This window comes from Oncorhynchus masou, chromosome 13, assembly GCF_036934945.1.
Source record: "Oncorhynchus masou masou isolate Uvic2021 chromosome 13, UVic_Omas_1.1, whole genome shotgun sequence".
Classification (NCBI taxonomy): Eukaryota; Metazoa; Chordata; class Actinopteri; order Salmoniformes; family Salmonidae; genus Oncorhynchus; species Oncorhynchus masou.
Genome location: NC_088224.1, coordinates 90909179 through 90923063, shown reverse-complemented (window position 1 = coordinate 90923063; position 13885 = coordinate 90909179). Strand labels below are relative to the sequence as shown.

Genomic DNA, 13885 nt, shown 5'->3' with positions numbered 1-13885 from the left:
AAGCATACCTGCTAGTAATTAGCATACCTGCTAGTAGTTAGCATACCTGCTAGTAGTTAGCATACCTGCTAGTAGTTGTATTTTTTTATACAGTCCCAAGACCAATCAGAGTTTATTTGACCATGTGGAGAGAGAAGAGCTACTGTGTAAATACTGCAATGTGGGTTTGATTGAATTGAGCCCCAGATATTTTGTCCTACCATGCTACTCAGTTCTGTCCGGTTAGTCTGTGAGGGAGAAAATAGATCACAAACAAACCACAACCATGATGCCTACTCAATGTGTTGCCTTGGTGTTGTGATGCTGTGTTTTGCTTTTGTTACTGACATTATTAAGTAAAGTTCGTCTGTATGTAATCTTTGTGATGCCTCTTTTTTCCCCTTAGTCTGAGGCCCATTGCACACTTGGCTTCAGGCTCCAGACCGGACACTGGTCCGTGAATGCTAAAAGACTCGGGAGCTCATGGGCTGACACAGGCTACAGTAACCAACTGGTCAGACATGATAACACCATGGGCAACAGTGACTCACGACTAGTTCGTTATCAGACAAATATGTTCAACTCATAGTTATTTTATCCGGTTGAGTTTATAAGTTTATTTTATTTTTACAGGGACAGTGCACATTAATCAACGTTTCAGTAAAAGTGCCGGTTTTAGCCAGCCGGCAGTCCCTGGTCAGTGACCACTGCATTTAGGAGGATATATAACTTAGTGAATTGTAGCTAGCTAGCTAGCTCACTGGCCAGGCAGTAAACACTACTAGTCAACAAATCATGGCTAGTGATGGCTGTCCTTTGATACATTTTGGTTAACAAGTAGTGGACTACCATAATGTATTTGGTGATTGTGAAGAGACCTTTGGTGGCATGTCTTGTGGGGTCTGTATGCGTGTCCGAGCTGTGTGTTAGTAGTTTATACAGACTCCTCTGTCCATTCAGCATGACAACACTTACAACAACAAGCTGTGATGAAGTCAATCTCTCCTACACTTTGAGCCATGAGAGATTTGCGTGCACGTTATTAATGCTAGCTCTCCGTGTACATTTAAGGGTCAGCCGTGACCACACGGCTGAACAGTAGTCCAGGCGTGACAAAACTAGGGCCTGTAGGACCTGCCTTGTTGATAGTGTTGTTAAAAAGGCAGAGTAACGCTTTATTATGGACAGACTTCTCCCCATCTTAGCCAATGTTGTATCAACATGTTTTGAACATGACAGTTTACAATCAAGGGTTAATCCAATTAGTTTAGTTACCTCAACTTGCTCAATTTCCACATTATTTATTGCAAGATTTAGTTGAGGTTTAGGGTTTGTTAAGTGAATGATTTGTCCAAAATACATTGTTTTTTGTTTTTGAAATATTTAGGACTAATTTATTCCTTTACCACCCAGCTCTTCGTTAAGTGTTTCAGTCATTTCAGTCGCTGTAGTAGCTGACGTGTATAGTGTTGAGTCATCCGCATACATAGACTCAAAGCTAGAGGCATGTCATGAGTAAAGATTGAAAAAAAGTAAGGGGCCTAGACAGCTGCCCTGGGGAATTCCTGATTCCACCTGGATTATGTTGGCGAGGCTTCCATTAAAGTACACTTTCTGTGTTGTGTTAGACAGGTAACTCTTTATCCACAATATAGCAGGGTGTGTAAAGCCTTAACACATACACTATTGTTCAAAAGTTTGTGGTCACTTAGAAATGCCATTGTTTTTGAAAGAAAAGCACATTTTTGTCCATTAAAATTACATCAAATTGATCAGAAATACAGTGAAGAAACTGTTGTGGACGCAGGTGTCAGCCTAGTGGTTAGAGCTGGGCTAGTAACCGGAAGGTTATAAGATTGAATCCCCGAGCTGACAAGGTAAAAATCTGTTGTTCTGTGTCAGGCTGTGGGTAACTGGTGCATGGAACCAGGAGCAGGAGAGCAGAGATGAGTATAATAAGGTAATTTATTCCACGAACAGCATCAGTATAAAACAAATCCTAAAGGTGCGTGAAATAACCGGTCACCCGTAAATAACGGGCGTAATAATGAACCCGGCAAACAATACCATCCAACAAGTAACGACCTGAACATGATATACAAACACGCCCACAAACATGGGGGAAACGGAGGGTTAAATAATGAACATGTAATTGGGGAGTAGAAACCAGGTGTGTAGAAAACAAAGACAAACCAAATGGAAAATTAAAAGTGGATCGGTGATGGCTAGAAAGCCGGTGACGTCGAACGCCGCCCAAACAAGGAGAGGGACCGACTTCGGCAGAAGTCGTGGCATTCTGCTCCTGAACAAGGCAGTTAACCCTCTGTTCCTAGGCCGTCATTGAAAATAAGAATTTGTTCTTAACTGATTTGCCTAGTTAAATAAAGGTAAAAAATAAAATAAAAATGTTATAAATGACTATTGTAGCTGGAAACAGCTGATTTTTAATAGAATATATACATATGCGTATAGAGACCCATTATCCCTAACCATCACTCTTGTGTTCCAATGGCACATTGTGTTAGCTAATCCAAGTTTATCATTTTAAAAGGCAATTCGATCAGTAGAAAATCCTTTTAAAATTATGTTAACACAGCTAAAAACTGTTGTTCTGTTTAAAGAAGCAATAAAACTGTCCCTTCACAGAACAGCGCAATCTGGCTGAATAGAAAGAGTAGTGGGAGGCCACGGTGCACAACTGAGCAAGAGGACAAGTACATTGGAGTGTCTAGTTTGAGAAACAGATGCCTCACCAGTCCTCAACTGGCAGCTTCATTAATTAAATAGTACCCGCAAAACACCGGTCTCAACGTCAACAGTGAAGAGGCGACTCCGGGATGCTGGCCTTCTAGGCAGAGTTGCAAAGAAAAATCCATATCTCAGACTGGCCAATAAAAAGAAAAGATTAAGATGGGCAAAAGAACACAGACACTGGACAGAGGAACTCTGCTTGGCTCCAAGTAGCTAGGGACTTTAATGCAGGGAAAATTAAATTAGTTTTACCAGATTTCTATCAGCGTGTTAAATGTGCAAACAGAGGGAAAACAACTCTGAACCACCTTTAGTCCACACACAGAGACGCATACAAAGCTCTCCCTCGCCCTCCATTTGGCAAATCTGACCATAATTCTATCCTCCTGATTCCTGCTTACAAGCTAAAATTAAAGCAGGAAGTACCAGTGACTAGATCAATAAAAAAGTGCTTAGATGAAGCAGATGCTAAACTACAGGACTGTTTTGTTAGCACAGACTGGAACATGTTCCGGGATTCCTCTGATGCTATTGAGGAGTATACCACATCAGTCACTGGCTTCATCAATAATTACATCAATGACGTCATCACCACAGTGACCGAACGTACATACCCCAACCAGAAGCCGTGTATTACAGGCAACATCGGCACTAAGCTAAAGGCTAGAGCTGCGATTTCAAGGATCGGGACTGTAATTTCTTATAAGAAATCCCGCTATGCCCTCTGATGAGCCATCAAACAGGCAAAGCGTCAATACAGGACTAAGATCGAATCGTAGCCTCCCGGGTGGCGCAGTGGTTAAGGGCGCTGTAATGCAGCGCCAGCTTGCCACCAGAGACTCTGTGTTCGCGCTCAGGCTCTGTCGTAACCGGCCACGACCGGGAGGTCCGTGGGGCGACGCACAATTGGCCTAGCGTCATCCGGGTTAGGGAGGGGTTGGCCAGTAGGGATGTCCTTGTCTCATCGCGCACCAGCGACTCCTGTGACGGACGGGCGCATTGGGCGCTAACCAAGGTTGCCAGGTGCACGGTGTTTCCTCTGACACATTGGTGCGGCTGGCTTCCGGGTTGGATGCGCGCTGTGTTAAGAAGCAGTGCGGCTTGGTTGGGTTGTGTATCGGAGGACGCATGACTGTCACGCCCTGGTCGAAATATATTATATTTATTTGGTCAGGCCAGGGTGTGACATGGGTTATTGTGGTGTGTTTTTGTCTTGGGGTTTTTGTGGGGCGTATAGTATAGTCTATGGCTGCCTGAGGCCGTTCTCAATCAGAGTCAGGTGATTATCGTTGTCTCTGATTGGGAACCATATTTAGGCAGCCATATTCTTTGAGTGTGTCGTGGGTGATTGTTCCTGTCTCTGTGTTTGTTGTCACCAGATAGGCTGTATAGGTTTTCACGTTCCGTTTGTTGTTTTTGTATTGTTCGTGTTTTTTTCATTCTTCATTAAACATGTCTCAAAGATACCACGCTTCATTTTGGTCCGCTCCTCCTTCTACAGAAGAAAGCCGTTACAATGACTTTCAACCTTCGTCTCTCCCGAGCCCGTACGGGAGTTGTAGCGATGAGACAAGATAGTAGCTACTAAACAATTGGATACCACGAAATTGGGGAGAAAACGGGGTACAATTTCAACAAAAAAAAAAAAACAAAAAAAAAGATTGAATCGTACTACACCGGCTCTGACGCTCGTCAGATGTGACAGGGCCTGCAAACTATTACAGACTACAAAGGGAAGCACAGCCGAGAGCTGCCCAGTGACATGAGCCTACCAGACGAGTTAAACTACTTCTATGCTCACTTTGAGATAAATAACATTGAAACATGCATGAGAGCAAAAGCTGTTCCGGAAGGCTGTGTCATCACGCTCTCCGAAGCCGACGTGAGATAAAGACAAGTATACAGGCCTTACAAGGCCGCAGGGCAGATTACCAGGATGTGTACTGTGAGCATGCGTTGACCAACAGTGTGTTCACTGATACTCTCAACCTCTCCCTGTCTGAGTCTGTAACCAAACCACCATAGTGCCTGTGCCCAAGAACACTAGTGTTAATGTGGTAGTGAAGAGGTAATCTGGAGACAGGTGTTTTCTCCATCTCCTTAGCTGTCATCCTCTTCCACTGTTTTCAAAACTCGGTCCATATAGCAGCTCAAATAGAAGCGTGCTATATGGCAGACCAATCTGAACCAATCAAATTTTATTTGTCACATGCACCAAATACAACAGATGTAGTAGACCTTACAGTGAAATGCTGAATACAACAGGTGTAGTAGGCCTTACAGTGAAATGCTGAATACAACAGGTGTAGTAGACCTTACAGTGAAATGCTGAATACAACAGGTGTAGTAGGCCTTACAGTGAAATGCTGAATACAACAGGTGTAGTAGACCTCACAGTGAAATGCTGAATACAACAGGTGTAGTAGACTTTACAGTGAAATGCTTACTTACAAGCCCTTAACCAACAATGCAGTTTTAAGAAAATACCTAAAAGAAAAAGTAAGAGATAAGAATAACAAATAATTAAAGAGCAGCAGTAAATAACAATAGCGAGAGTCTATACAGGGGGTACCGGTACAGAGTCAATGTGCTGGGGCACCGGTGTCGAGGTAATTGAGGTAATATGTACATAGGTAATATGTACAATAGGTACTGTTATTAAAGTGTTATTAAAGTGCCTATGCATAGATGGTAACAACGGAGAGTAGCAGCAGTGTAGAAAGGGGGAGAGGGGGGGGTTAATGTAAATAGTCTGGGTAGACATTTGAGTAGATGTTCAGCAGTCTCATGGCTTGGGGGTAGAAGCTGTTTAGAAGCCTCTTGGACCTAGACTTGGTGCTCCGGTACTGCTTGCCGTGCGGTAGCAGAGAGAACAGTCTATGTCTAGGATGGCTGGAGTCTTTGACAATTATTAGGGCCTTCCTCTGACACCGCCTGGTATAGAGGTCCTGGATGGCAGGTAGCTTGGCACCGGTGATGTACTGGGCCGTACGCACTACCCTCTGTAGTGTCTTGTGGTCAGAGGCTGAGCAGTTTCCATACCAGGCAGTGATGCAACCAGTCAGGATGCTCTCGATGGTGCAGCTGTAAAACCGTTTGAGGACTGATGCCAAATCTTTTCAGGATGCTGAGGGGGAATCTGTTCTTGACTGACTTGGTTGAATAAAAAAAATACAGTGTATCTACAGACGACACCCCTTGAAATGAATGAATTTGGCTATTTCAGCCACATCGGTTTCTGACAGGTGTATTGGAAGACGATTTTTACATGCTTTTCAGAACTCGGCGGTCCCACTCTGTGAGCTTGTGTGGTCTACCACTTTGCGGCTGAGCCGTTGTTGCTCCTAGACGTTTCTAGCACTTACAGTTGACCGGGGCGTCTCTAGCAGGGCAGAAATTTGACAAACTGACTTGTTGGAAAGGTGGCATGCTATCAATATGCCACGTTTGACCTAGATAGGTTGTGTGTATGCATTGATACAGTATGTAGGTTACGTGTGCCTTTTTAAAAATGTATGTAGTTCTGTCCTTGAGCGGTTCTTGTCTATTGATGTTCTGTATTATGTCATTCTCTATTATGTTTCATGTTCTGTGTTGGACCCCAGGAAGAGTAGCTGCTGCTTTTGCAACACCTAATGGGAATCCTAATAAAATACCAAATACCAAAAGTCATTGAGCTCTTCTTCTGCCGGTGTTTGTCTATGGAGATTGCATGGCTGTGTGCTCGATTTTATACACCTGTCAGCAATGGGTGTGGTTGAAATAGCCAAATCCACTAATTTGAACGGGTGTCCACATACTATTTGAATGGGTGTCCACATACTATTTGAATGGGTGTCCACATACTATTTGAACGGGTGTCCACATACTATTTGAACGGGTGTCCACATACTATTTGAATGGGTGTCCACATACTATTTGAACGGGTGTCCACATACTATTTGAATGGGTGTCCACATACTATTTGAATGGGTGTCCACATACTATTTGAACGGGTGTCCACATACATACTATTTTTGAACTATTTGAATGGGTGTCCACATACTATTTGAACGGGTGTCCACATACTATTTGAACGGGTGTCTACATACTATTTGAACGGGTGTCCACATACTATTTGAACGGGTGTCCACATACTATTTGAACGGGTGTCCACATACTATTTGAACGGGTGTCCACATACTATTTGAACGGGTGTCCACATACTATTTGAACGGGTGGGTGTCCACATACTATTTGAACGGGTGTCCACATACTATTTGAACGGGTGTCCACATACTATTTGAACGGGTGTCCACATACTATTTGAACGGGTGTCCACATACTATTTGAACGGGTGTCCACATACTATTTGAACGGGTGTCCACATACTATTTGAACGGGTGTCCACATACTATTTGAATGGGTGTCCACATACTTTTTTAGCAAATTTTGTATCATATTTTTATTCATTTAGCTTGTATTTATTTTTTTTCTATTTTATTCACTTAATTACTTTTTGATTGTTGTTCCATTGTCGGGGTGAACCTGCAAGTCAGAATTTCATGGCACCCTTCTCCACCTATATATCACGTGATAATAATAAAGTAGTGCACTGATCAACCCCTGGAACCAATCAGAATAAAGTAGTGCACTGATCAACCCCCTGGCACTGTTCTCCACCTATATATCACGTGTATGTGATTTATAGACAGACTAGAACTTCAACTTCTGGGTCATTGTGTGCTCTCTTACGACCACACTGGGTCATGAGAAAGGTCAACGGGGTATTGTCGGGAGTCAAAATGAGGCCAACAACGGGTTCGTTTACATTTACATTCACCACTGCATGAAACATCATATCAGCCCAAGGGAACCTGCATTTTCAAGAACATTGACAAAAGAAATAGGCAATTTTCTCTGCGTGACACCCTCAACACAATGTAATCGTTTGAATAAGCAGAGCAACGTTGACCTTGTTTCTGTCCTATCCCAAGAAGGAGCCCTGGCTATAAGAGCACCTGTAATGAAGAAGGACAGTCAAGATATGAACACAGCAAGGAACGCAAAAAAAAATGAAACTTCTCAGCTTTGTACTTTTTGCCATGATGGGCGCAAAGAACAGTCAACTACAATTAATTGACTGTGGAACAAACTTAAGACGGCCACAATACACTGACATCTCGGTAACTTGTGGAACCAAATCTATTGGCCTGGCTATCCTCATCTGCCCAGCCATGTACACTGGCTACAACGAGTCCCTGCTTATCCTCAACCACGTCATGAATGGCCCAGCCTGCAAGGGAACCTTAGATCAAAGTGTGATTCCACCTGTCGTGAGGTTTGAATTCCCCCTCAACACAACCAATTCCTGTGGCAGCCTCTTCAGGACAAGCAGCACTGCAGGCACAGGAATATTCTCTGACCTCTCCAACCTCCAGACAGTCAACGTCAGCGGGGTGGTCCGAGCATATGATCCCGCCACAGGGCCAGTCACTTACAACACTGTGTTGAAGTATTATTACTCCTGTGCCTATCCCTTAGAGTACCTGACCAACAACACCCAGATTGATACGTCTGCATCCTCCATTGCGGTTAAGGACAACAATGGCACTTTCATCAGCACTTTGAGTCTTAATCTTTTCAGCGATGACAACTACATTTCGCCCTTAATCATTCCGAAACAGGGTCTTGAGCTGAGGACCGAAATCTACACTCGAGTCCAAGCCACCAACCTGACCTCCCATTACCATGTGTTCCTGGACCAATGCTACGCCTCCATTTCTCCACAACCCGACGGTGACAACTCCACTATCTTTAACCTGTTTGTCCCTTGCAACGTCGACCCGTTGACCGTCATCAAAGAGAACGGAGAGAGTCAACGTGCCTGCTTCTCCTTCCCGGCCTTCCGATTCATGGAGCAACCAAATGAGATGATGTCCACCTACTTCCTCCACTGCATCACCCGTCTCTGTGAGGAGAGCGCCTGCACTACTCTTAAACAATGTACCAACCGGAGGAGAAGGACTGCTGTAGACGGAGTGACAGGGTACACAACCATTAGCTCTACTCCTATCACCATCAGAGCAGAAAGAGATGTGCCAATAAAAGAACAGGAGACTGCCAGCAACAACTCAGACACTTCTACAGGACTTGGTGTGGCAGTGGGCTTTCTGGCATTTGTCTGCATTATTGTCATTACAATGGCAGCAGTGACACTCAAACCATTAAAAAGGGGGTTGACTGCTCCGCCTCGATTGAGTTGAAATATGGATCAGCGGGACAGACGGCGTTGTCCCTTTAAATACAGGTCAGGTTGGTGGCATTGACTTGAGTATAAATGGGGTCCTCAGCTCAAGACCGTGTGTGGGCCACCTGCTGGTCTCACTACTCTGGAGGAGGACTCAACTTATCATGCCTTTTTTTCCATATTTGTTTACATTTGGGAGATCTTGTTTTTCTAGTTATTTGCCAGCTATAGCTGATTAATGTTATGTATACTAAAGAATAGAACAATCCACCTTTTAGAGTGTTTGTGTAAAGACACGATTACAGACTTAGCTAGTGCTGTGTTTGTGTAAAGACACTATACAGGCTTAGCTAGTGCTGTGTCTATGTAAACACACTATTACAGACTTCGCTAGTGCTGTGTCTATGTAAACACACTATTACAGACTTCGCTAGTGCTGTGTCTATGTAAACACACTATTACAGACTTAGCTAGTGCTGTGTGTGTGTGTAAAGACACTGTTACAGGCTTAGCTAGTGCTGTGTCTATGTGAACACACTATTACAGACTTAGCTAGTGCTGTGTCTATGTAAAGACACTATTACAGGCTTAGCTAGTGCTGTGTCTATGTGAACACACTATTACAGACTTAGCTAGTGCTGTGTCTATGTAAAGACACTATTACAGGCTTAGCTAGTGCTGTGTCTATGTGAACTCACTATTACAGACATAGCTAGTGCTGTGTGTGTGTGTGTAAAGACACTGTTACAGGCTTAGCTAGTGCTGTGTGCAGGTACTCATTTAATGTCATGACCAATGCACTTATGTCGCGTTCACGTCCTGTCGCAGTGATCGGACGAAAGACTTGGAGAGTTCAAGTGCTCGGAGATCAGAAGGAAAGCAAGAACCGTTCTCACCATTGACCACCCGAAATCATGGTCATGTTTGTGGTGCGTGAAGTCAGTGTTCATCATGTGGGAAAGAGATCATGGCCAAGTTTCCTAGTCGTAACGAAAGGTTGGAGGGGTGTTCACGTGCATATATCCCAGTAGGAAGGTTGTATTTACGATTTACCCGACAAAATATGAACGCGGGCATGAACGCAGCTCTGCCACGAAGAAAGAATTAATGTGGTTGGTTGACTCAATTACGAGGGCGGGGCTTATATTTTATTTCAAACCTGCTGCATGTTCTGAAAGGATAATTTAACCAATCTGCTGTTATGGTGAGTGAGCAATTTTGGGGTGATTTATTGTATGATTCTGTTTTTGTAGATAACTAGCTATATTTATCATTGGAAAGTTGTTCTAATCTCACAAATATAGTGAACATGTTCATAAAAAAAAATTATATCTTCATTAAACAACCTGCTAGAAAGTTAGCTTGATAACTAATTGTAACATGGCGAGATTCACTAGACTGCCTCCTACAAACGGGAAGGTACGTGCTTCAACTAACCTCAGCGCCCCTCACACATTGGGGCCATGTGTTCCGACTGCCTCACAGCCACCATCCCACTTCTGACACCAATGTAGCGAACGGAGGGAGTGGGAAGCGAACCTGAGTCTCCAGCGTGAAAGTCAAACCACCTACGCATCCCGCCAATATGGAAAGCAAAGATTGCTACAGTATGTTTTGTTGATTTTGATTATTTAACCCCCTACAGTCTATTGATGCACCGGTGCATCCATATAAGTGACATAGTAAATAAATCTGCCACAAAATCTGTCAATTTAAGCTAGAGATATCTGCTTTCTTGCATGAAGTCTCAATCCACCGCATCCACCTACGTCGCCCTTCCTCTTATGCAGTGGAAAGTGGCAGAGCTACACACTTGTTTGTCAGACCAGGTGACATCTTGAAGATCGGCCTTCTCACATCCGCCTACAGAAGGGAGACTCTCACGAACACAATGGTGTTCTCCGTTTTGCTCTACGACCCCCACAAGTGTCACGGGACTCGTCTGAAGTCAGTAATGCTGCGGTATCAACTTTTGTCTGTAGCATCTGGGCTACAAACTAATATGACAGGGGAAGAGCTACTCTGGTACGCTGCATGAAACTCGTAACTAACGTCACTAGTTACCACAGCCACAATCATAAACCCCGCCTATTTGTACAATTTGCCCTAGAGTTGATGTCCACGCCCCCGCGTAAATCTAATTAGCATACATTTTGCATGGCCTGCGTCTCAATCCCTCACATCCGCCAATGGGGGCCTTCCGCATCAGCGGTGTTTGTCCGACTATAAGACATCCTGAAAATCAGTCATCTCACAACAACATCTGTAGCTTTTGAACGGTTTGGGTTGCGTCTCGGGACACGTTGGAAGTCGGTACCGCCGATCTGCCATCTTCTGTTTGTATCGTCCGACCAGTTCGGACTACACATTAATATGATCTCTCTATGAAAAGGTGAAATATGGGTGAAAATGTTTCATTCAATGTTTTTAATTAAAAAAAAGGGGTCACAATTCTAAAATTGATTAAATCGTTTTTTCCTCTCATCAATCTACACACAATACCCCATAATGACAATGACATAATTGCAGAAAATCTGTGATTTCCTGGGGTCCTAAAATTCTAAATCAAATAACTAAATTATCCTTGGTGTGACCGTTTTAAAACAATTCCATATGTCAACCCACCATCTTAAAACAATTCCACATGTCAACCAGTCATTAAGGTGTTTTTGTTAGACCCATGCGAAATGTGGCCAAAGAAGTGACTGAAACTGGAACCAACTTTGCAGCGATGATAAAGCTACAAATTAAGGTGATATTTGAGTCCTCTCTCTTAACCAATAATTTGTACATATGCTTTCAGTTTGCGAGTGTATAGCATGTACAGCTATAGCATTTTGGGCCCCTTCACGTGCAATTTGTTTGTTTTTTTGCACCCCTCTTGACAGAAGTAGCCTCTATGTTTTTTAAAGTAACTTTTTGGCAATTCTACACATTTTCCCATGGGGGCGGAGAGAAAATGTTGTGAATTTATCACAAATTTCCTGCAATTATGTCATTGTCATTATGGGGTATTTGTGTGTAGATTGATGAGAGAAAAAAAACGATTTAATAAATTTTAGAATAAGGCTGTAACGTAAGAAAATATGGATAGGTGAAGGTGAAGGGGTCTGAATAATTACCAAATGCACTGTATAATGACGAGATGCTCATGTCTCCGCCTTAACAATGGGAGTCGTCCCGAAGCCTGGAATGCATGCGACAAGCTTAGGTTCAAAATAATCCCATTGAACGCTAGCGAAGCCAGTGATCATTTGGTGTCCTTTGATAAAAAAAAAAAAAAGGATAAAATAATTGCAAATCAGCGTTGATTTAAACTGAGTGAGATCGAATGTGAATGTTCCAAAAAAAGGTGTCAATGGAAGCCAGTTTGGACTTGGCTTCAGACCAATCACATCAAAAGCAAAATGTCATTGTCAGAAAAAACTTGAATTGTTGTGTCGTTGTCCTCCTGGTGGCTATCCAGCTAGCTAAAATGTACCCTTCCCTAAATTTGCCATGTATTTTTTTTTTACCTTTACCTTTAACCAGGCAAGTCAGTTAAGAACAAATTCTTATTTTCAATGACGGCCTGGGAACAGTGGGTTAACTGCCTGTTCAGGGGCAGAACGACAGATTTGTACCTTGTCAGCTTGGGGGTTTGAACTCACAACCTTCCGGTTACTAGTCCAACGCTCTAACCACTAGGCTACCCTGCCACCCCAGGGTAGCCTAGAGATTTGGACTTGTGGTTTTACTTAATTCTCCGTACTGGCCAATGATTACAACGGCAATTCTGATCCAACCATAAATTCATAAATTGTTGTGCCTCTGGCCCTGAGAGGATGGAAGTTCAATATGTAGTTAGATGTAGTACGCTAATCTAAACTAATTGGCTCATCGTTGCCCATGACAGGAAGCTAGGCTAGCGAGCAAGCGTTTTAGGAAGGTAGCCAAGAACAACAAAACTAAAAGCGTGTGCTGTACGACAGAGTCATAGAACGCTTCGTCAACATGAACGAGAGGAGGATGACATTGGCGTTTCTCTACATGTAGGGTGAGTCATGTTTTTTCTACTTTTCTACACACACACACACACACACACACACACACACACACACACACACACACACACACACACACACACACACACACACACACACACACACACACACACACAGAAATCAGAATCATGGACAGCCACATCATATCTAGCTTATGTTGATTGGACAAAATTGTTTTTGGTATCTTTAGTTGTCACTGTTTTAGACTAAGCAGAGGTGATTTGAAGATGTTGAAATGTTTTAATTGAAATGGTGCTGGAATAGTGGAGGCAGCTCCTGTTTTCTTTGCCTCTTGTGGGTAACTCTGTGGTTCTAAATCAATAGTTTTTTTGTAGTCCAAAAATGTCAGAAACATGAATTTGCCAGACAATGCTGTAGGTCATGTAAATCAAATCAAATCAAATTGTATTTGTCACATACACATCGTTAGCAGATTATATTGCGAGTGTAGCGAAACACTTTTGCTTCTAGTTCCGACAGTGCAACAATATCTAACAAGTATTATCTAATAATTCCACAACAAATACCTAATACACACACATATAAGTAAAGGAATGGAATAAGAAAATATAAATAAATAGATGAGCAATGACAGAGCAGCATAGGCAAGATGCAGTAGATGCTTTAAAATATAGTATATACATATAATATGAGTAATGCAAGATATGTAAACATTATTAAAGTGACTAGTGTTCCATTTATTAAAGTGGCCAATGATTTCAAGTCTATATGTAGGCAGGTAACATCACAAAATTGTTTGTTACATGGAATATGCTTTGTGGACTTCAACAGACAGTTGTTGCTCTCTGGTTTTGTGATTAAACAAAGGTGTGGTTGAATTTATTCTGCCACAGTGTCTTATTGTCTAGGCCTATATATCACG

The 13885-nt window shown here is 42.8% G+C and overlaps 1 protein-coding gene across 1 annotated transcript; it reads left to right on the top strand.

Moving 5' to 3' along the window:
- The first annotated feature begins 7926 nt into the window (after positions 1–7926).
- Positions 7927–8975, top strand: LOC135553480 (zona pellucida-like domain-containing protein 1). Its single transcript, XM_064985585.1, has one exon. The coding sequence runs from the start codon at positions 7947–7949 to the stop codon at positions 8973–8975; it is 1029 nt and encodes a 342-aa protein (XP_064841657.1). The 5' UTR covers positions 7927–7946.
- The last annotated feature ends 4910 nt before the right edge of the window (positions 8976–13885 follow it).